The sequence below is a fragment of the Ictalurus punctatus genome, chromosome 21 (genome assembly GCF_001660625.3).
Source record: "Ictalurus punctatus breed USDA103 chromosome 21, Coco_2.0, whole genome shotgun sequence".
Lineage (NCBI taxonomy): Eukaryota > Metazoa > Chordata > Actinopteri > Siluriformes > Ictaluridae > Ictalurus > Ictalurus punctatus.
Genome location: NC_030436.2, coordinates 5,437,799 through 5,461,112, shown reverse-complemented (window position 1 = coordinate 5,461,112; position 23,314 = coordinate 5,437,799). Strand labels below are relative to the sequence as shown.

General features: G+C 38.2%; 2 protein-coding genes across 2 annotated transcripts; one reads left to right on the top strand and one right to left on the bottom strand.

Moving 5' to 3' along the window:
- Positions 1-1,201: 1,201 nt before the first annotated feature.
- On the top strand, positions 1,202-6,459 carry rpl32 (ribosomal protein L32). The gene is given in 4 exon segments (NM_001200127.1): positions 1,202-1,220; positions 2,619-2,719; positions 4,558-4,739; positions 6,285-6,459. Coding segments are annotated over 3 exon segments (408 nt in total). The 5' UTR covers positions 1,202-1,220; positions 2,619-2,623; the 3' UTR covers positions 6,415-6,459.
- A 359-nt stretch (positions 6,460-6,818) lies between these two features.
- cand2 (cullin-associated and neddylation-dissociated 2 (putative)) lies at positions 6,819-19,823 on the bottom strand. The gene is made up of 15 exons (XM_053674069.1): positions 19,582-19,823; positions 17,463-17,606; positions 17,003-17,157; positions 16,482-16,605; positions 14,435-14,691; positions 14,041-14,146; positions 13,799-13,944; positions 13,043-13,329; positions 11,289-11,430; positions 9,597-11,099; positions 9,350-9,445; positions 9,081-9,250; positions 8,645-8,809; positions 7,300-7,407; positions 6,819-7,218 (listed from the first exon to the last, which is right to left on the bottom strand). The coding sequence occupies exons 1-15, from the start codon at positions 19,647-19,649 to the stop codon at positions 6,994-6,996; spliced, it is 3,696 nt and encodes a 1,231-aa protein (XP_053530044.1). The 5' UTR covers positions 19,650-19,823; the 3' UTR covers positions 6,819-6,993.
- Between the last annotated feature and the right edge of the window lie 3,491 nt (positions 19,824-23,314).

The window sequence follows — 23,314 nt, the reverse complement described above, 5'->3', positions numbered from 1 at the left end:
GGCATGGGTGTGAGGCAGCGCAGAAACTCAAAGGCAGAGATGATAATTACACGTCTTAGAATAGGTCATGCTGGCTTAAATCTAGCATTCAACAGAATAGGAGAACACCCCACTGGACTCTGCACACACTGCAGTACACAAGAGACGGTAAAACACATTCTGTTAGACTGCAAGAGAAATGAGAAGGAAAGAACTGAGATGGAGATGCAGATTGGAAAGCAAAACATGACACTAGAGAACTTGCTGGGGAAAACATCTGGGAAAATGCACCACCCCTTAATAAACTATCTAAAAAATACTGGGATAAGTGAGAGACTTTAGTACTCTAGTAGGAATATCTAGTATATAGTTATTTATCTCTTTCTTTTCTTTTATTTATTATTATTATTATTATTATTACTTTTTTTCCATTTCATTTTATTTTTTTTTTTGCCAATCTACTGCCCAGTGGATTTATAAATACATTTCTAATAAACTGAAAAGAATGTCAAGTATTTTGTCTGTCATTTCCTGCATGTTGGCCTTGTGTATAGTCTTCAGGTCGTTGTTTCGTGTTCTAAGTTGTTTTTAACTATGTATAAAGTGTTCCCTAATACTGTGAATTTAAACACTATGGGATATGTACAGTATGTGTGTAGACCAACGGAATTTGTGAACTATAGTTATCCATGACCCCGATTTTCTTTCTAAGCATTTCAATGTCGTCAGACTTTTTTTTCTTTACTTTTTTTTTTTTTTTTTACTTTTTGTTTTATTACTACAGGGACTTTTCTCTTTCTCTTACTTTGTAACACGTCCAAATACATTATATTTTAATGGGTATAATGGACTACGTATCATTATTTTATAATAGTGACGTTTCCATTTATTGCGAGGAGAAGCATAAATATTTATTAAATAAAAAAGCTAAATTTGTTGTTGAATGAATGAATTAATAAGTAAATCCTGTTAATTTACGCAAAATCGCGCTAATGCACAACACACTGTGAAACTTTTATAATATAATGAATCTAATCCCACATAGCGCTCTATTAAATATAAAGAAGTGTGCCTAAGCCATTATTTCATACCCTACGTAGTGCGCTAATGTAGGAAATTAGAAGGCGTTTGGAAGCCGTTCGGTTTCACCAACTTCCGGTGTTTGGGGTTGATTTCCCAGCATTCCGCGCTTTACTTCCTCCTCTTCTACCTTCTGTCTTTTCGTGAAGGCAGATTAAACGGTGAGTGGAACGAGGAAATCTGTTTGCATCAAGTTATCCTGATTCAGGTTTAAACTCATCACTTTGTAGAATCATCCCAAGATGTCCTAAGATTATACACGTTCAGATATTTCGGTTCAATATGATAAATAATTTGGGGTATTTTGTATATAAAAAAAGTAGCGCTAGCAGACATGGCGGCTAGTGTGGAGTTGGCGCTGTTTAAAGATGCACAGTTGTGTAGCGCGAATATGTATTATTTAAGCCTGGCTTCAAGTAGTTATCAAGTCGTTAACTCTTAAATTAATTATATATACTTATGTAATTGTAATGTCACAAGTTGGAAAGTAGCATCAGCGCATGCTAATGAAGCCATGCTAGTGCTAGCGATGCTCATGCTAAACGTCCAATAACTGCATGTACAGCTCTATTGAGTCTTGTTTGGCTTCTCAGTTATAAATAGAGTGATGATTATTTAACGTCTTTTTTCTGATCTGTTTTCCTCCTACAACTGTAATTGTAGAGTAGAGTTGGTGTTTATGTGAGAAGTGTTAAACTGTTAATGCTAGCTAAGTAGCACTAGTGAGAGAGAGTACTTGACTTTCTACGCTAATTTTTTTATGTTTAATGTTTAAGAAGCGTTCTTTAGTTACAGTCTAAAGTGTCGGGCTGAAAAAAATTGGGCATGTTGATATTCAAATATTGAGTTATTTTATAGTACTGCAGTGTACTTTACTCAGATTTCTAAAAGTCCTGGATTTAAAGGCATACTTTTGCAAGGAAATATTTATGTAATGTTCATATATAAATAAAACACACGCACACTACCGGTCAAATATTTAGACACTAGTTATAGTATTTTTATTTTCCCCCTGCATTTTCAAATAATAAAGTCATCAAAACTCTGGAGTAACACACATGTAACTATGAGAATTATGTTGTGATAAAAAAAAAAAAAATTGCCCTAAAATAATTGATTATTTTAGCATCTTAAGAGTAGACCCCCTTTTGCCTAGAATTTCCAGAAATGTATTCTTGGCATTTTTTCCAGCCGATTTCTTAAGGAATCTCCCTGAGATGGTTTCTAAACAGTGTTAAAGGACTTCCCATCTATGCTGGACACTTATCGGCTGCTTTTTGGAATGTTTTGCTCCAAGTCATCTGTATAAAAATATATTCTTTTTGTAAATAAATTGTTCGTTTTCTAATGAATGTTGGCACGATTATATTTTTGTCTACAACACAGATTTCAAACATTTAATCATACACCATCGGATCAAAAGATTTTTAAGGTTATGAGAAACATTTCAGTCAAGTGTGTGTAAAGCAGTACACACTGGTAGCGTGTTTGTAATATGTATAGTTATATAGTATGTATGTATGTGGTGTTTAGTTTTTAATGAAATGTTTTTGTTGCAGCCATCATGGCCGCTCTCAGACCCCTTACCAAGCCTAAGATCGTCAAAAAAAGGACTAAGAAGTTCATCAGGCATCAGTCAGACCGCTATGTAAAGATCAGGGTAAGAAGTGCTATATATTTTCTGCAACAGGAAGCTGTTATGAATGTCAATGATTGCTGTTATTGACAGATGTTTGGTAGGGCCAACGTCTGGATAATCTGCTCCAATATCAGCTTGAATTGATTTGAACATGTTTCTATCCCTGTTTGTCAGGGCTAATATCACAAGTAGTTCTGTAGTGTGAATAATGAGCATATTGGAAACAGGAGTATTTGAGGACACACACACACATATATATATATATATATATATATATAAGTGGTCTGATAAACTTTTGTATATTCAAAGGCAAAAAAAAAAAGACCAACCCAATCCTGCACATCCCAAAAAAAATAATTCCATGTTCTGTAGCATGTGTGTTTACACGACAACAATGTACTAAAAATGTAAAAGTTTTTCTTAGAATTTTTTTAATGTTTCTCGTACGACGGTGTTGTGAAAATGATCCCCGTTCACACGGATCTGTGCAAACTATGAACTGCGTGTTACGCATGCCAGGCCAGTAGTTGGTGATGTTACTTTGTAAAGAAACATTACGTACCTGCGCACATAAGCATTCACGTCAATGTGTCCGCTATATTGATCTGGGAAAGACTGCCCTGTAAATAAATACAAGTAGACGGAGGAGCTGTGGGTTTCCTGGATAAAAAGCACAATAACGGTTACATTTCTCAAATTATTTCAATGCTTTATGATCTACATGGAGTACAAAAAAACAGTTCGGTGTCCAGTTAGAATCTTGATAGTTAGACTTGGAAAATTATTCATTGTCATAAGGAATTGAAATTAACAGAATTCTGTTAACAAAGCTCATTAATTTTTAAATACTGAAAAAAATCGAAATAGTGCATATTTAAGTACTAATTGACCATCATTGCACCAAAATGAGCAAAATCGGCAAATACAAATAAAATACTGAGACACTGGCAGTCAGTCTGCTTTCTTTTCTTTTATTAGCAATAAAAGGATACAGATGTACTCCAAAACAGACAATTAGGACAGTAATTATAAGTTTTGAATATTCCTCATCAGTGTAGATGTGGGTTAATGTGCTGTATGTAACGAACGCGTCTCCGCTGGTCGTAGAAGTGTTGCTGTAAATCTACACTTTGCTGGAGAAGCATCAATAAACTCGTGATCTTGAGCAGCACAAACACAGTCCTGTAATCCATCACTGTAGTTTTGAATGTCTTGTGCGTTGTTCTGAAGTACTCGCACGCATGCCTATAATACTGAACACATAATACGCATGGCCATGACATCATCGTTTTCACAAATTTGCGTTTATGTACATTTACACGGAGATGATGACTGCATCGTTTTCAAAAACTTGCCCTTTGCCACCTGTTTTCAAAAGTTTGCGTTTTCAGGCCCCGAACAGCAAAAAAAGTTTTTAGTTGAAAACATTGTGTAAACGGCCCCCAAGTCATCTACAGAATCTATTCCGACACATTTTCTAAACTGTTTAGAAAACCACGTGACCTACGCGTCACTTGATGTCTTATTATTCGAAGGCACACCTTCGAATTTATCGTTATGCATCAGTTTTGTATTACTATTAAAAATGGTATGTGTGTCTCAAATGTGACATCTTTCATTAAATTAAACCACACTTCTGTGTGAATCAGCTTGAGGTGTGTGGTTTGGGCTTTTTTATTTTTATTTCTTTTTCAAAAAAATGTATTTGCATCTCAGCTAGTGAAAGATGAATGTACTTGTATGTTGTGCCTGTTGCAATGTATTTGTATATAATTCCTTGTCTAAAACATTAGAGGATATTTCGATTTCCAAAACATGGATCATTTTAAACGCTAAACACTGACCCATTCCTTCTGCAGCGCAACTGGAGGAAGCCACGAGGTATTGATAACAGGGTCCGCAGGCGCTTCAAGGGCCAGATGCTGATGCCCAACATCGGTTATGGTAGCAACAAGAAGACCAAGCACATGCTGCCGTCTGGCTTTAAGAAGTTCTTGGTGCACAACGTCAAAGAGCTCGAAGTCCTTCTAATGAGCAACAAGTAAGAGCTTTTAATGCTGCTGTTCTTAGAGTCTTGGGGTGATAGGATATCTCTCAGTATAGTCATACTGTAAAGTCAGAAGCTACTAGTTTTTCCACAATGGTTTTCACAGCTGTATTCAGACTATATCTTTTGTATGCTGTGTCTGAAGTGTACATGTGGTTACAATAGACAAGAATGAACACATCTCTCCCCCGACCCCAGCTGCCACATTTAAAATGGGTGACCTTTAGTTTGAATTATACTTCTGTTGCAAGCTTTTTAAAAAGTTATTTTCTCAGTACAGGAAAACATACGTGTTCTTGTGTTTGGTAATTTCTCGTAACACTACAGATGTATTAGATAAAATTCGCCTGAAGTTACCATGGAACTATGTGTGGTCTACAGAAGTGAAAGCAGAGACACTTCAGAAAATTAATGTGGGAATGAATTTTTGAAAATGATCCAAATGCCTGCTTGTAAGTGAAAAGGAACACCTTTGTCCTAGGTGAATGATTAAAATGAATACAGAAAAATAAAATCGCTCACCAAATAAAAACTGATTGAATGGGGTGAGGGAATTGACACTGTACATGCTCTGAAATTTACTGTTGATTATTTAACTAGCTGATAATGTTGGTTTCCTTCCCACACTGCACACCCGGCATGCTAATATGATTAGTTTGAGATTTAGTAGCAGTCATCATTGCTCAGGAGTAAGGCCATTGCAGTACACACATGCAAGTAATTCATTCACAAATTTCCGTTAGTAAAAGTGTTGCTTCGGTGTTCTGCTGCAATAATGTAATTTGATAACTATACGGTGCCGTTCCTTACAAAATGTTAAATAATCGTTACTGAGAATTGAGATCTCAGTTCTAAGTCTGTCTGGCATTTCATCAAGCATCATGCAGTCCTGTTGAAGTGAATGTTGACAACGTAATCGTTGGCAATACAGAAAGGTCCAAATTTATGAAAGTTTAACAAATGAACCAGACCTAAACAAAGGCTGTTTTTGCCCGGCGCAGCTTCTTGTTGTATGCAGTGTGAATTTGCAAGCTTGTTCATCTATAAACACCGTATCAGCAGTATGTTGAGTTCTCTAAAACTAATAATAAGTATGCAGGTGTAGTATACTGTGATTTGAGGAAAGTTTTTAACTGTCTTATGTTTATGGTAATTCAAAGCTTAAAATACATCAAGACCTTGGTCAGCCCAACTTTCCTCTCCAGCTGTACCTGCTGAATTCACCCATGTTCTAGTCAGGTATTGAATATGGAGAGAGAGAGTGCTGCAGAGGAGATACCCATTCCACCTCAAGCTCTGCCCATAGCCTGCAGGTGGAAGATAATCTGCAACAGATCTCCAGCATTCATTTGATTCTCAATGTCTAGTAATTAACTTTTGCTGCATTGCTTGCAATGGAATGCATTTAATAAGAACTATTGTATAAAAGAAAAACAGGCAGTGTAAGGGGTCTGTAGTACAGCCAAGTTCTTGAGATATTATAGAACTTTGCAGTGGTGTGCTTGTCTTAATTTCTTTGTCTGTGCGTTACCTTTGTAGGAGCTACTGTGCAGAGATTGCCCACAACGTCTCCTCAAAGAACAGGAAGGTGATTGTGGAGCGAGCGGCTCAGTTGGCCATCAAGGTCACAAACCCGAACGCAAGACTCCGCAGCGAAGAGAACGAATAATCTGGAAATCTTGTCTTTTCAATAAACCTTAAAATCATAAAAACCAGCCCATGTGTCTTGTAATTTTCTTAAATGTGTTATAAATGTTTGCTGGCTTTCCCATCTGCTGTTTGCAGTTAATACTAAACTGACATTTACAACTTGCTATGTATTGCTGTTGTAGATGCCCCTAGTTTGCCCCTTTGTGGGTGTTGTGTAACTTTGTGCTTGTGCCAGCATGTTTAGCTTCCTGTGTAATGTGTGCATTTTTACTGTCTTGTGTAATCTTGTTAGGCTTTGTTGAATCGTAACCAATGTTTATAAAGACAAGAATCTCAATTCAGATTTTATCAGTTTAGTATTGTGCTGCCAAGATCTGGGAAGATTTGGGTTAAGTGTTTTTTTTTTTGTTTGTTTGTTTGTTTTTTTGGCTAATGGGATAGTAAGGCTAATTTCAGTCTGGAAATTATGTATTGTAATCTTCAGCAAAATTGTGATACTAAACCATTAGCACAGAAGACTTCTTTAATTTCTTTTGTTAAATAATCACACACACACACACACACACACACACAAAGTGCATACTTATAGCTGAAAGTCCTAACTAGTGTCCATTGATTCCACGGCCCCTGATATGGGGTCTCCCTGAACACTTTCAAAAATGGTAGCCATCTCTGTATTGGTTCTGATCTGTGTGGCAAAGTCCGCCATCGCTGGGCTTTTCTCCACATCTCTGATGGACAGAAGAGCTGCCACTGCACGCATTGCTGAGCGCCTCAGCTCCTCCTGTTTCTCAAACTCCTGCTTCACAGAGCCAGCCTTTACCTGAACAATGGTGGGAGAAATCTTTTATGACTTGTCCTTGTTACTCAACATAGCTGATGTATCTTGCCAGCTAGGACCTACCTTTGTAGTACAAGTGGCTCTGAGGGGCTCCACTAGACGGTCCAACCGTTGGACAACAGCAGATTGACACAAAGAGGCAAGTCTGGCCAGCATGATAAAGGTTAACATCTGGGGAACATCAAAGATATCAGTTATTTAATAATGTAATGGGTAAAAAGTAATTATTCATCCTCCAGACATTTACATGTATTTTCTAAATACATATAGACATGGGTAATGTTCACTGCATATCATAGGAGGTATGAACATATGAAGTTCATGGCCAGTTTTTAAAAGAAAAAACCAACAGGCAAGTAGATTCTGCAATGTGACATAAGACAAAAAACTTTTTTTTTTTTTTTGGGGGGGGGGGGGGGGGGGGGGGTATACAGTCTACATTGTCTAAATACATCTCAAAATCTCTGCATTGTTTAAATGAAACTGTATCATAGATAACCAAGCAATCTGGCAGATGCAAAGATCCAACTGTTTCCCCAGGGCTACCAAAATATTAACTATACAAAGCTGACATGCAAGTTCTTTATACATTACAAAATGCCAAGAATTTTGTAGCAGTAATACTTTGTCTGTCTTACAATTAATAACACTGTGTTACTTTTGATAATGACATATTTGTAACAAACACAAAATTCACAGTCACAGTCTTGTGGGTTAAAATCTATTTTGTTTAGCTCGTTTTGTCATTCAAAGTAAAGGTATGCAAACATTTCCACCCAACGGTATGGCAGAAAAAATAAAGGGTGGTGGTTGGAAAAAATGTGTGGTGTGTGTATGGCAACTAAAGAAGCTGGCTTACCACAAACCATGACAGGCGATGCAGAAAACTGGAAATGTTGCTTTTTCAAAGCCTTGCTCAATTTAGAAGTTATTGATTTTTAAATTAATGCATACCTGCCTAATACATAATAATATTTCTAATAATATTACAAATTGTAAAATAAAAATTCTACTCATTTTACCTGAATTGTGCAGATGCCATGGTTCTTAGTAGAACACCATACCCTTTTAAAAACCAACTAACATTTATAATTGCTTTTGCTGTATGTCACATCCATAAGAACGAAAACAAAAAAGAAAACAACCGATAGAGTATAAACAAACATGTACATCCATATTATGTAAGGAATAAAATGAAGCAGAAAGGAAAATGATCAACAGTGGGGTGGTGTGATGAGTACAGCTGCTACTATTTTCAGAGCTGCTGTTATTCAAAACACTGGTATAAAACATTATAAGGTGCAGTCAATTATTTTTCAAGGAACTGGATTGTGTCAAATTATTCAAAACATACATTTAAATATGAATGGCTTGGAATCATGTGATATAGTATCATCAGTATACTCACTCGAATGTCATAGTGGTCTTTTAGGCCTTCTTCCACATGGTTGAGGAACTCGAAGATGTCCAGATACTCCAGGCAGTTGTCCAGTAGAGTATACATGCACTCAAAGGCTGCTTTACGGACATCTAGCCCATCATCCACTGTGTGCTTAAAGGGACCCATCTCTACCTGAAATAGTAAACAAATATTTTTTAGGTGCATTATTATATAAATGTTCTACATTCAGCTCATGAAAACCTTTTAAGTTGCCGTGATATACAGTATACTATAAAATGTATTTATTTATTGAGCTAATTTTGCTCATTTCTTCAAGCAATATTCTCAGACATTTACAGTAACATATTTCTGCTGATTATTTTCAAAAACATCCATTTTAAAATATGTAAAAGTATGCTAGTTTTGCCATGGTACTGGAGGTAATCTCAAAATGGCATGCTACCTCTCGAATGAGCTCCTTCCTTATTTGGGTTTCCTTGTAGAGGTTTGGCAGAACTGTGGTTAGAAGACCACGTATCAGGCCAGGCTTGTTGTGAGCAGCTGAATTGAACATCACCAAGGCAACACGCCGTACATTAAGATCTGTATCTTGGATGGTTTTTAGGAAGTCACCTAGTAAGGGAGATGTGACAATGTCACACTGTTTTGCAATGAAACTGAACAGTTGTATTCAATAACACTCTAGTGATAATAACATTGAAAAGATTTTACCTATGCATTCTTTAAGAAGTGAGTCTATGGGCACAGGTTGATCTACGATAGTGAATTTCACAGCTGTCACAACAGTACTACGGGCAAGAGAGGAACCTAAAAAGAGATTGCCTTGTGTTAATATTCTTCATTTGTCACAGCTGAATATACTAATCTCATTGTCCCTCTGTGGACCTCTACCTAGGTGTTGCCTAAAGCAAATATTCTCTTTTTGGTTACAGTAGCTTGAGTTGCTAAGGATTCTTACCTGTAGATAACTGCTTCTTAAGCCTGGGCAGAAGCTCAGATGGGTTGACCAGTGTGAGTTTGCCCAGACATTCTGCCACAACATTACGAATACCTTCTTCTGGACACTCACAATTCTTGAAGAGCAGAGACCAAATGCTCTCCACATGAGGCTTGAGACTCTCAACTGATAAAGCACTGATCACTTCTTTTAGTGAATGAAGGAGCAGGTACTGTCTCTTGACCTGACTACCGATTTCTTTCAATAGGAATGGAAGGTACTCATCTAAATTTCCCACACAGATGTTGCCTAGTGCAAATGATGCTGCAGATTTCACCTCTTCATTGGGGGAACTGAAAGCATCCACGATGATGGTCTTCAACTCCTTGTGAGTACCCAGCTTCATGGAACGTCCGACTTCCCCAAGACAAAGAAATGACAGGATCCTCACAGACTCTGAAGTCTTCTGGTTCTTCACCTCCAGGGTGAGATTGTTAATTGTTCCAGAAGCTTCTTTGGGACATACAGATGACAGTGCTGCCACACATTTTGCAACTGAGTAATAGGACTGTCTATGAATTGGCATGGAGTCAGCTGATTTAGCCTTATAGAAAGGGCCAGTCAAAGCCTTTACAAGATCACTGTAGCTTGTATTGCTGGCCTTGGTCAGGACCAGGACTTGAAAGAACTCAACAATGGAACCAAGAGCACCTCCTTGAAGCAGTGGTGAATGGACCAAGTGAAATACTTCAGGCAAGATATTGCCTGCTATCTTGGCTAAAGAATTTGGACAAACTTTGGCCACACATGTGACAAGCATCATAGCCACTTGGGAAACATGCATATCACTCTCCTGAATCAAAGCAGGTAATTCATTCAATACAGACTCTATCAAAGCTGGCTTGAAACTGTCACTGTAGTTTGTGACAATGATATTTAGGGCTGTTAACGTGTTTAGCTTAAGGGCACGCTGGTTCTTACGTAAGAACGATCCAAGAATTGGAATTCCTTCTGTCAAGATAGGTCTTATGTCAACCTTAAGTGGAGATGTGGCAATGATAGATAAAGCCTTTACTGCTGTGAGCCTGGTGATTTCATTCTTTAGTCTTTCCAAAAAAATCTGTAGGGTGGGCTGCAGGTCTCCTCCCAACTGGTCTCCCAAGTGGCTGACAATGAGGGCCATGCAGGAAATGGCCCTCTCCTTCACTTCCTGGTCAATGTCTGCTGCTTTTAACCTCTTTAAGGTACTGTTGAAGATATCCTTAATATAGGGCTTTGCATCAAAAGAAGGTGGTTTATCCAGGGGGCGCATCATCTTGACCATTTGTTGAGTCACTTGAAGGGCTTCTGATGTAATTTTGTAGAAAGGGTCTTCAACACAGAGAATTACAGGTGGCAGAATGACTTTTATGTGTGGGTGAAAGACCTCTGGGGTGTGGCTGGACAGGAGAACATGGAGAAAAGAAAGTGCATCGATCTTCATGTTGGAGGAGGCACACTTGTCTGTGAGAGAGTACACAATACCTATGGAAAGAACAAGTCTTCATGAGGGAGTAAGTATGAAAAGTGCTAAAAGTTAGTGCAAAAGTGCAAAAACAGTGTCATATTAATACTGGTCTGGTTTATTGTTCGTATGAACATTTATTACTTGAATCATATGAACCATACCAGAACTGTACAAAATAAGTTCATTTAAATGAACAAGAACCTTACCTGGAATTAGGGCAGGAACGTGCTCTCCTAATGACCCAGGAAGCACAATGGCTATCTCTGTTAGTATACTGAAACAGCCTTGCCTGGATTTCATGCTTTTCTCCTTCAGTTGTTTGTGTAAGGCCTTTATTACTGTGGGGACCTACAAATGCAAGGGGCATCTGATTATAAAAGTGTATTATTGTACAAATATCTCACCAATCCATATATAATTAGACAGTGACACAATTTTTGATTATCCCCCTACACTGGATTTGAAATGAAACGGTAACTGAATATGACAAGACTTAAGACAACTTAATGGACAGTTAAAATACATGTATACAAATCTCCTGAATCCAAGCAGATTTATCACAGATTCTGTAAAAACCAGACATTTCAAATACATGTACGAGGGATTTCACTTAGTTCACACACAGAACAAAGTGTATACGTTTTTTTGTTCTTCACAAAGTCAATACGTACAAAACAAAGTGTTTTTAATATTTTAAGATATTTTCTGGGACTAACCACACTATAGGTCTATTAAGGGTATGCTGGTTCTTTTGTAAGAAGGATCCATGAATTGGGGACACCTACAGTCAACGATGAGGACGGCTCCAATAGACAGAATATGGTGGTATTTACATGACATATACTGGAAAAGGTCTGAAACTAGGTCATAACTTAAGAATTAATCCATCCATCCATCCATTTTCCATACCACTTATACTTTACAGGGGATATGTCTCAACCAGCTCCCTAGTTCAGTAGGTAGTGAACACGTGTACATGAGTTGGGGCATTGGTAAGGACCTTGGCTTACTATACATTGGGACACTAATAACTGAATTTTTTAATTTATTTAAGTTTTATATGTCATAGAAATTTGTTAGCTTAATAACACATATTTCTATCATAATAGGCCAAGCAGAATCATAGGCAAGCTAGTGGATTTAAAAACAAAATCATTAAAAGTCATTAGACTCAAACAAACCGTATATAGAACATCAAAGAAAGCTAAAAAATCGCTAACGTAAGTAATCATTTAAGAGCTACAACAATAACAATTTGTATTTGTAGCCGGAAGTTGCTGAAAAGTTGCCTTTTTTTCATCGAGCTGAGAGGCTTCAGAAATTATAACGTCAGTTCCAGTAAGGGAACATAGTGAGCATTGACGCTCCCTGATTTTTGCTGTGAGTTGTAGGATTTTTTTAGGAAGCGAATGTTCCAGTGCCCTGGAAAAAATTTTGCAATTGAGGCAGCCCTTAAAATGGCTGACTCCCTGATCAGTACCCTGACTACTAAACTAGGGAGCTGGTTTGGACATACCCAGGGTCTTGGGGGAGCCTGGAGCCTATCCCAGGGAAGTCGGGGCACAAAGCAGGGGACACCCTGGACAGAGTGCCAACCCATTGCAGGGCATAATAGCATATGGACAATTTGGAAATGCCTATCAGCCTACAGCACATCTTTGGACTGGGGGAGAAAACAGGAGTACCTGAAGGAAACCCCCAAAACACGGGGAGAACATGCAAAGTCCACGCACGGAGGCGCAAGGCAAACATGCTAACCAGTAATCCACCCTAAAATACAGAATTTTTAATAGTAATTGTGGACCATATCCAAAAATAATGGTGCTTTGGAAATAGTAAAAAAAAAAAACTAAACGTCACAGTTCTTTATACAGACACCTGTGAGCAAGTTGAGTATCCCTTAAATTGAGTGTGACGATTAATATATCACTGTATATACTATATCACTGTTTGTCTGTACCTGTTTCTTCAAAAGGGTAACTGCAGGGTCTTCCTTAGTTCCAGGATCTAAAGCAGAGCTATGAGGGGGTTTAGTCTGCCGCAGTAAGGCAACAAAGGCCAAGAAAATGTCTGACTTGACATTCTCCTCTCGTTCCTTGAAACGTGACACCAGAACTGGGCACACATTCTTATAAAGTTCCACCAGCAGGTCTCTACGATTGCTGATGACCGCCTCCAGACATTTCACAGATGAGCGTCTTACCTTCCAGCTCATATCATCATCATCGCTGTATTCATCCTCAGATTCTGTTAGGAAAAAATAGTGATGGTGAAAGGTTTGCTGCCTGTTTCACAATCCTTTTGCTGTATGAATCATCAGATGGGGGCGGGGGGCACCTGTACATGAACACCTGTACATTCATGCAGTTATCTAATCAGCCAATCATGTGGCAGCATAAAATCATGCCGATACAGGTCAGGTACTTCAGTTAATGTTCACATCAAACATCAGAATGGGGAAAAGCGTGATCTCTGTGACTAACCGTGGCATGGTTGTTGGTGCCAGATGAGCTAGTTTGAGTATTGTAGAAACTGCTGATCTTCTGGGATTGTCACATGCAACAGTGTCTAGAGTTTCCACATGAATGGCTGCTTAGATAACTGCATGAATGTGCAGGTGTACAGGTTTTTCCTAATAAAGTGTATGGTGAGTGTATAGTGGCACAAAAATGTTACTATAATTTCCAGTATGTTTAGGAATGAATAAAAATTGCACCCTGGTCTTCATCCCCTCCATCCTCAATATCCATGGAGTCCTCCTCGTCGTCTTCTGCGTCATAGTTATAATTTGGGTCATAGGTGACATACTTCAGGCACAAGTTAATTACCATAGGAATGTGAGGAGACATTTCCTTGGGGCATCTTTCAAGAAAAAAAGAGAAAGGTTCTACACTTCATGGATTAATGTGAAATCATTCAGAAATTATAACTTTATGTTACATAAGCCAAAAGACTTACTTGCGAACAAATGCTTCAAATGCCTGAAAGCAATTCTCCCTCAGTTCGTCATCCTCCACACTACAGAACTTCACTACCATTGGAATGATCTTCTCCAGATGCTCCCCTGAGGAAGACATACAGGATTCAATACATCTGATTCAAAAGCTGACTATTATATTGTCATTTAATGCAACTATAAATTGAAAAGGTGTAACAAAATACTGTGATACAAAGAATGGAAATCATGGAAATCATATTGAAAGCAATATGAGGGATTTGATAGAGGCATTTCAGATGAGGCAATAACTTTATCTCACTGATACTGTAAGAAAAACAAGAATCATTCAACGTATCCTCCTCCAGTTCATAAAATTGCATACAGATTACTCATAGATGATGCAAAGCCTCTCACCAACTCTGTGCCCTCCATGCTGGCTGATGGCGGTGAGGCACTGGATGTAGGTACGTGTGTTTGCAGCAGGTGCTCCTCGTGCTAGTTCACCCATGAGATACTCAGTGAGCTGCATGAAGACCGCAGGGCTACTACTGGGCACCAGCTGCCCGAGCGCCATAATGGCACGTTTCCTCACCGCCATGCGAGGGCTAGTCAGTTGTGGAAGAAGACTGGTCAGGATTGACTGGTGGAAACCAACTAAGGTGCTGCTTAGCCTACAGAGGTGAAAACATTATGATCTACAGTGTCATTGGAAGTAATACTATCAAAAATACTGTGTTCAATACAGGTGTAAATAAAGTTTTTTAAACTTGTGTATTTTTGTTTTAGCTCTAAATATGACTTTTTGTAAGTAGTCAATGTCAATGGTGTAAGTTCATGGTGTAAATGAAAGAGTGAGGCATATAAACCAAACAATTATAACAGACCAAACATCTATCCTTTTCTATCCTTTAGGTTCTTAATGCTTCGGTCACACCTTCGCACATCCAAATTGTACTCTGTTGGGCAAGCCCAGGCAAATCTCAACCATACCGTGGAAAAATAAAACTGTAAGAACATTTTTTAAACTTGTTTCATTGTTTATTTTCCCTTAAGTCTTATTTTGCTGGTTTAATACAGTTAACAACATACCATAAAATGAAAGCTGCTGACAGGTGAAATGAATAACATTGATGATCTTGTTACAGTGGCTCCTGTAAAGGGGTTATTAGGCAGCATGTGACTAAGCGACTTTTACAAGGGCCAAATTGTGATGATTAGACGAGTGGGTCAGAACATCCACAACAGCAGGTCTTGTGGGGTTTTCCCAGTATGCAGTGGTTAGTACCTACCAAAAGTGATCCAAGGATGGACAACTGGTGAACCGGCGACAGGGTCATGGGCACCCAAGGCTCACTGATGCACGTGGGGAGTGACGGCTAGAATGTCTGGTTCAATCCCACAGAAGAGCTACTGTAGCACAAATTGCTGAAAATGTGAATGCTGGCTATGATAGAAATGTGTCAGAACACACAATGCATTGCAGCTTGCTGTGTATGGGGCTGCGTAGCCACAGACCTGTCAGAGTGCCCATGCTGACCCCTGTCTACAATGGGCACATGAGCATCAAATCTGGACTATGGGGCAAAGGAAGAAGATGACCTGTTCCGATGAATCACGTTTTCTTTTACATCATGTGGACAACCAGGTGCATATGTGTCGCTTACCTGGGGAAGAGATGGCACCAGCATGCACTGTAGGAAGAAGGTAAGCCAGTGGAGGAAGTGTGATGTTCTGGGCAATGTCCTGTTGGGAAACCTTGGGTTCTGGCATTCATGTGAATGTTACTTTGACCATACCACCTACCTAAATATTGTTGCAGACCAAATACACCCCTTCAAGGCAATGGTATTCCTCAATGGCAGTGGCCACTTTCAGCAAGATAATGCGTCCTGCCACACTGCAAGAATTGCTCGGTTGAGGAACATGACAAAATATTGTTAATATTAGGAAGATGGTTTTAATGCTATGGCTGATCGGTGTAGTTGTGCCATTTCTATAGTCTATAAAGAAACTTTATCCAACATGCCACATTCATAACACATTCTTTCTAAGGAACGTACAATACCTCCAGAAAATGATTATTCTATTTTTAAAAAAAAAATTTTATTGCAACATGTATTGCAACATCAAATTTAAGCATATTAATATGTGATTTTTTTTTATTTATTTTTTTGGTGCTCCTTTTGAATTGACTCTCTACAGAAATAAAATTACGGTGTTTAGAATTATTGAAGAAAAAAAAAGCTGCATGATGCATAATTACCCCCCCTGACCCCCCCCCTCACCATCACCACCACCACAATCCCCATCAAAATGAGTGATTTCATACTATGTATACACATGACACTGACAGTTGATCAGGTTTATTAATCTACCAAAATTTGATAAAATGGTTCATAAAATACCAGAACATGGATGACTTGGATAAGAATTTCATCTCAGATTAATGTTAGATACCAACCTTCCTAGCATATCAGAAAGGATGTCCAGGGCTTCTAGTTGTACAGACACATCGTCCTGTTTTCCCATGGCACCAATCAACTGAGCAGTGATCTTTTTACAGATGTTAGCTGTCAGACACAAACCTGAAAGAGGTGGAGATCAGTTGGATAAATGGATAAAATGACAGAATACAGTGTACGTTTCCCGGAATTTGCCTATATTAGCCACATTAACCAAGCAGGCAAATAAAAATGATTGCAAATTTGATTGAACTTGGTGTGAGATTGTGTCTCATGTAACTACACCACAAAATGTGAAGGACTGAAAACAAATTTTGTACTCTCAGCCATCCTTAAGCTTCTCTAGTGTAACAAAGTACAATAAAGCATATATATCAGAGCATGGTTACATTTTAATACCAATACTCAAGCACTTTTAGTGGCATTTTGGTAGTACAGGTATTGGAACATACAACCTTCTGTTCAGTAGGCCAAAGCCTTCAAACACTGAGCCATCAGGACCAACATGTGAATGTTTCACCTGGAGTTGGTGGGGGAAGCTCAGCGATAACCGTCTTCAGGCCCATGCTGGAGATGTCACGTAGCTGCTCTTTGTCAGACAACATGTTAGAGCACAACGTGTCCACCATCGTCTCCACTTGATATTCCTTCACTTTGCCCACAAGAGGACCAAGACTGCATAGATCATAAATTCTTCAGCCAACAGCACTTGAAAAAAACAGCTATGATGATAGTTCATGGATAGCAATGATCTATAAAACACTATATACTGTACTTGTTGGTGAAACAGACAAATAATTTTGCAATGATCTATAAAACACTATATACAGTATGTGTTGGTGAAACGGACAAATAATTTAGCAATGATCTATAAACACTATATACTGTATGTGGTGGTGAAATGGACAAATAATTTAGCAATGATCTATAAAACACTATATACAGTATGTGTTGGTGAATCAGACAAATAATTTGGCTACCATTTGACGGCCAGGTTCTGAACTTCCCCATTTTTGTCCTCTAGGAGCTTCAGGAGCATTGTCACCACTTTCCTTTCGCTGTCCTCATCCAGTTTTATAGAATCTTTTTGCAGCTCCATCATGAGATCATTGGTAGCCATAAACCTAAACAGTGAGGTCTAGTCAAGAAAGTGATTGGTTTATAAAGCTCTTAAATGAATTGTTTGACAAAACATCAAATTAATACAACTTTCTCTTACTACAAATCATCATGTCATACAATTCATCAATCAGGCAGGTGATTTATTTATTGTTTCTTTAATAAAGGTCTATTTCGAACAAAATTTTTTGGCTAATAAACACCAAAATCTTGGCATACTTGAAATACAAATTGTTAAACTATGTAAACTCGATTGTTTTCTAAAATAGCAGAAAGGGTTAATAATTATAAACTTCAAACTATTTCATCATCCCCATACTATTACATTCCAAACTTTGGGAAGGTCAGACCTGTAGGGAGGAATGATACCAAACTGAAAAGAAGCCAAAATAATGAAAGTTAGGGCAGCATAGTGCCACAATGGGTAGTGTTGCCATCTCACAGCGCCTGTGATGGGCTGCCATTCAATGTTTATTTATGCCTTGTGCCTAGTGTTCCTGGGACCCTGACCAGGATAAAGTGGTTACTGAAGATGAATGAATGATTCTGGGTTTCTGGAATGTGCAAAAATATGGAAAACTATGTACTGTATATTTGACTGTTTGCCAGATCGGTACTTTATTATCATCACTTAGCATCATACTTACTCTCTAAATCCATCTTGGATTCCAAACAGAGTTTAAAAATTCTGTGTATGAGGCTGTGTAGCCGCAGACCAGTCAGAGTGCCCATGCTGTACCCTGTCCACTGCCAAAAGTGCTTACAATGGGCATGTGATCTTCAGGACTGGACCATGGAGCAGTGGAAGAAGGTGGCTTGGTCTGATGAACTACATTTATTTTTACATCATGTTGATGGCCGGGTGTGTGTGCGTCGCTTACCTACGGAAGAGATGGCACCAGGATGCAGTATGGGAAGAAGGCAAACCAGTGGAGGCAGTGTGATACTCTGGGCAATGTTCTGCGGGGAAACCTTGGGTCCTGGCATTCATGTGGATGTTACTTTGACACGTACGACCTACCTAAACACTGTTGCAGACCAAGTACATGTCTTCATGGCAATGGTATTCCTTAATGGCAGTGGCCCCTTTCAGCACGATAATGCACTCTGCTACACTGCAAAATTTGTTCAGGAATGGTTTGAGGAACATGCCAAAGAGTTCAAGGTGTTGATTTGGCCTCCAATTTCCTCAGATCTCAGTCCGATCGAGCATCTCTGGGATGTGCTGGCCAAACAAATCCGATCCATGGAGGCCCGACCTCGCAGCTTACAGGACTTAAAGGATCTGCTGCTAACGTCTTGGTGCGAGATACCACAACACACCTTCAGAGGTATTGTAGAGTCCATGCCTCGACGGGTCAGAGCAGTATTTAATGGGTGTCAGCATTGAAACATTGTACAAGCAGCCAATTTGAGTGGAATTAAAGTGGCAATAAACATTGTCAACTGTCTAAACATTGTAAACAGTGTGAAAACGGAAAAAATTATGGAAGTGAAATGGCCATGCATATGGATATGAATATTGGATAGTGGTAGTTCAACTATTCAAGTTATTGTTATAGATTAATACTTTTTGAAGTGTTCACCCTGTTTGTTTGTTTGTTTGTTTTTGCATATTCTGTAAAGAGCCAGAGCTGAATTTAAATTTATAAATTGTCCAATATACATGTGTTAATAAATATTATTCTGCTAATTTATGAGGCTTATTCATATCTTTTTTTATAAAACCTTATATTAGGTAATTTGTTAGAAGTGATTTATTTTCACTCAGACTGTTTGTGTGACACATGCTGGACTTGGAATGGGCTGTTTACCGATAAACGGTGCTGGCAGCCTGAAGTGATCCTATCTTATGACATTCGTATAAAACGGAAAAGACATTTGATTTGAGAAACTGGAGGACAATCCATTACCGTCCTATATTTATAGCCTGATACTAGTCATGCGGCTTCCACTCAAACTAAACACAGGCGCTCTTACCGAAAGTCTTTGTCAGTGGATGTCATTTTTTCCAACAGGTTGGAAATGTGGTAGGTGACATTCGACATTTCAGCTCTTCAAATATTAACAACAATATCGGAAATCAGACGGTTTGCCAGTATTCACTGAAAAGGAGGGATTTCTTTCTTTCTTTTTTAGACCATATCTTGTAGTTCAAGGGTCTGTCTCTGTTGGAGGACACACCGAGAAACCTGACGCTGGTGCATAGTTATAAATAGATTGTTGGAACACATGGGTGCGTTCAAAACCATAAACCATAGACTAACCCTTAGACTGTTTAGCCTACATGCTAACCAAGCTTGTTAACTGTGTAAGAGTTCATTTTAGTGCTACCGCAGATTGTATGGACACGTTTTCACGGTGCTACATGTCTATGTATTTGGACGTATTTTTGATCCAAATATATATCTATATATTTTTTTACACAGTTTGATGCAGTGAGAGTTTTTCCGCCATCTTTTGGCGACTAAAGTCATTGCAGCAAAGCGTTAGGCTGCGTACATCACATCAAACTTTGTGTCTAACTATTAAGTTTAAAATTTAGTAATTGGACAAATAGTGTGGACAATTTTGTTCACAGTGCTACATTCATACTATGTATTTGTAAAAACAATCAGCTTTGGGGTGGTAACAGTAACAAACCAACAATCCGTCACTGATTATTTTCATATAACAGCATACTCTGTCGTTTTTCAGTCCTCACTTCTTGGGATCCATTTTGATTGTTTTTGGATTTAACTTGTAAATACGTTGTATACGGTATGAACAGTTCACAGCGGTACATTCATGCATGCAATATGGCCCGCATTTTTTGACACCTTTTAAAGCGGTGCATTGACAGTTTGGGGAGTTTTCCGCCATCTTGTGGCGACTACATGCATTGCAGCAAAGCGATTAGGGAAATAGATGGGATAACAAAACTGCAAAGCACAGTACACATCCTATAGGCTGCATACATGATTTAAAAACTTGTGTCGTGTATTAGCTTTTCTGGACAATTGCCAGAGTTTACCATCATTATTAGCATTGAAAGCCATTATAAACATTTGCCAGTGGTGATCAGTTTTTAGTCAGCATTTATGTGGATTTTACAAGCCATAAAGATATTTAGGATAATAAATTTATTAGTGCGTGCAGCTGGGCGAGCTGGTTGGGATTATAGAGGGTTACGTGGGCGGAGGAGAAGCCATCATGTTTGCCTGAGTAGCGGGCACAAGTACTACTAATATTGTCTACATTTCAAGTCTCTATGACTTAGGGTTTGGTCTGCACAATTGTATACTATGGAAATGCAGCTAAATGAATTTTGTGGATGCACTATTGTGCCACCATTGTGTTAATTAGACCTATGATACATTTTAATAAAGAAAAGGGAAGACGAACGAGAAGAAGCAGAAGAAGCAGAAAAACCAATTAACAATTGGTGCTTAGATTCCTAACATGAAACATTCTAAAGAAAACAATACATTTTCAAACATTATGTGCTTACTATTCAAGTGTTTTAACTGTTAAACATTTGCGATGTGTAATGGAAGGAATTTCCAAGTAAGGGATTAGTATACGCAGAACAAAATTCACAGCATTAATTTGTATTAAATTGCATTAATGATTAATTTGATGATAGGGCCTGCAACACTTAGTCTTTACATATAGTTCCTTCCTTACAAAGGTCTGGATAAGAAACTAACATTAATGATATTTTACAGCTGTTTTATTTCGAACATACCTTTATATCCAAATGTGTATAGCAAAATTGTAGGGCTAGTCTAAATCTATATTAAAATTAGTAGTAGTAGTAGTGGTAGTAGCATCTGTGGTAACTGACAGTGTGGGATTTGTTTTATTTTGATTTTGACACAATCTTTTTGATTTTGAAACTTAAAGAAAACAGAAAACTTAAATATATATATATTTATATATATTAGCTTTATTGACATAACCATCACAAGAATTACCGTCTCACCAAAACACTGAAAGAATACATCCAGTTGTGTACCCTCTGTTTGTATATGTATCTGTTTAGAATACATTATCTGTCTATCTGTTTATTATGAATGATATCTTTTTATTTGATTACATCCCTAATACAGTAGGCATATTATCTAACAGACAGGAGCATGAATAGAGAGAACTAGTTAATAGACATTAAATAACAATGACTAAGTTGAGAGTAAAACAGGGTTAAAAAAAAGAAAGAAGAGCATTTAAGGTTTGTTAAACCTACTTTCTGAAATACCTCCAGTTCTGACATTCAGCTGTTTAGACAGATGAGCTGTGTCTCACAAACAGTGCCTTCTCTCTTTATGGGAAATTTGATCTTGAGGTTGTACTGGCTGGGGGTAAAACAGCACATGTTTATGTGCTTTAAGTTATCAGACAGCATATGAATACACTATGACGGTGTTTCTCAACTCCAGTCCTCAGGCTCCCCTCCCAAAATGTTTTAGATGTCTCAATAATTAAACACCTGGTTCAACTCATCAGCTTGTTAGTGTGTTAAATAGGGAGACATCTAAAACATTCTGGGAGGGGGGCTTGAGGACTGGAGTTGAGAAACACTGCTCTATGATAACACCCGAGGAAGACCTTTCCGGTATCTTGATTTTGAATGACTTTACACTATGAAAGATGTTTGGATCTGCTCGACCATATGTGTCAACACAACCCAAGCAGAAGACTATAAGCATGGTACTAGTTGGGTTTTTTTTATTACACCTGGGTGTGAATTTTCATATGTATTAATGTTCTCTATATACAGTGAACACCTTTTTTTTTAACAAAATAATTTATTTTGTAGGTATTCCTGAGACCAGACTATGGATAGGAACAAAACACCAACAGGTTCTGTCTAACCACATGGATCAAGAGTCGATGCAAGACCTGGGAGCCATTCTGTAAAATCTATCAATTACCAGCTCTTAAATACAATGCAAATAATAATTAAAAAAATACACTGTAAAAAAACAAATAAAAGTACAAAAAAACACACTGGTTTCTATTGTATTCTACTGTATTTTGTGGTAGACATTTCATTTCTAATTTTAATATTTCCATATGGCATTTTACTATTTTACTATAGCTTCAAAGTTTACATTATTTAGGCAGGAAAGACCCCAGAATCTTTCCTTTATACTCTGTGGTGATGTGGGGAAACGTACACTATACAGACAATACCACGCACCATTAAAAAAAATACACTGGATGTGCTTTGCTAACTAACCCGCTCATGCAACAGGACTAAATGTCATTGCGCTGTAAATGTGTTTATTTTAACACATGCAAGTTTATTCATGTATATGCAAGCAAAGCAGTTGTTTACATCCTTACGATGGATTAATTCATTCATTCATTCAGGTTGTGGTCAGTGTAATGGTGGAATCGAAGCCTATCCCAGTAACACTGGGTGCAAGGTGGGAGTATTCACCTGAGGTGGGGCTTCAGTCCATTGCAGCGCACCATGCACACACACATTCACACCTAGCATAGCCAGTCCACCTACCTGCATGTTTTTGGACAGTGGGAGGAAACTGGAGAACCTGGAGGAAACCCATACAAACCCAGAAAGAACAGGTGAAAGTCCACAGAGACTGTAAACCAAGCCGAGGATCAAACCATAAATCGTGGAGTCGTGAAACAGCAATACTATCCACTGCACCACCATGCGGCCCCAAACCACTCACGTTTTCCAAAAACACAAAATCATTAAGGCTGT

Excerpts from the sequence above, each read along its gene's own strand:
- cand2 (XM_053674069.1), bottom strand. The coding sequence starts at position 19,649 with ATGTCGAATGTCACCTACCACATTTCCAACCTGTTGGAAAAAATGACA. Across the intron at positions 14,692-16,481 it reads CTTTCTGATATGCTAGGAAG|GCTAAGCAGCACCTTAGTTG; the intron begins GTTGGTATCTAA and ends TCACCTCTGTAG. Across the intron at positions 7,219-7,299 it reads GAGCCACTTGTACTACAAAG|GTAAAGGCTGGCTCTGTGAA; the intron begins GTAGGTCCTAGC and ends ACCATTGTTCAG.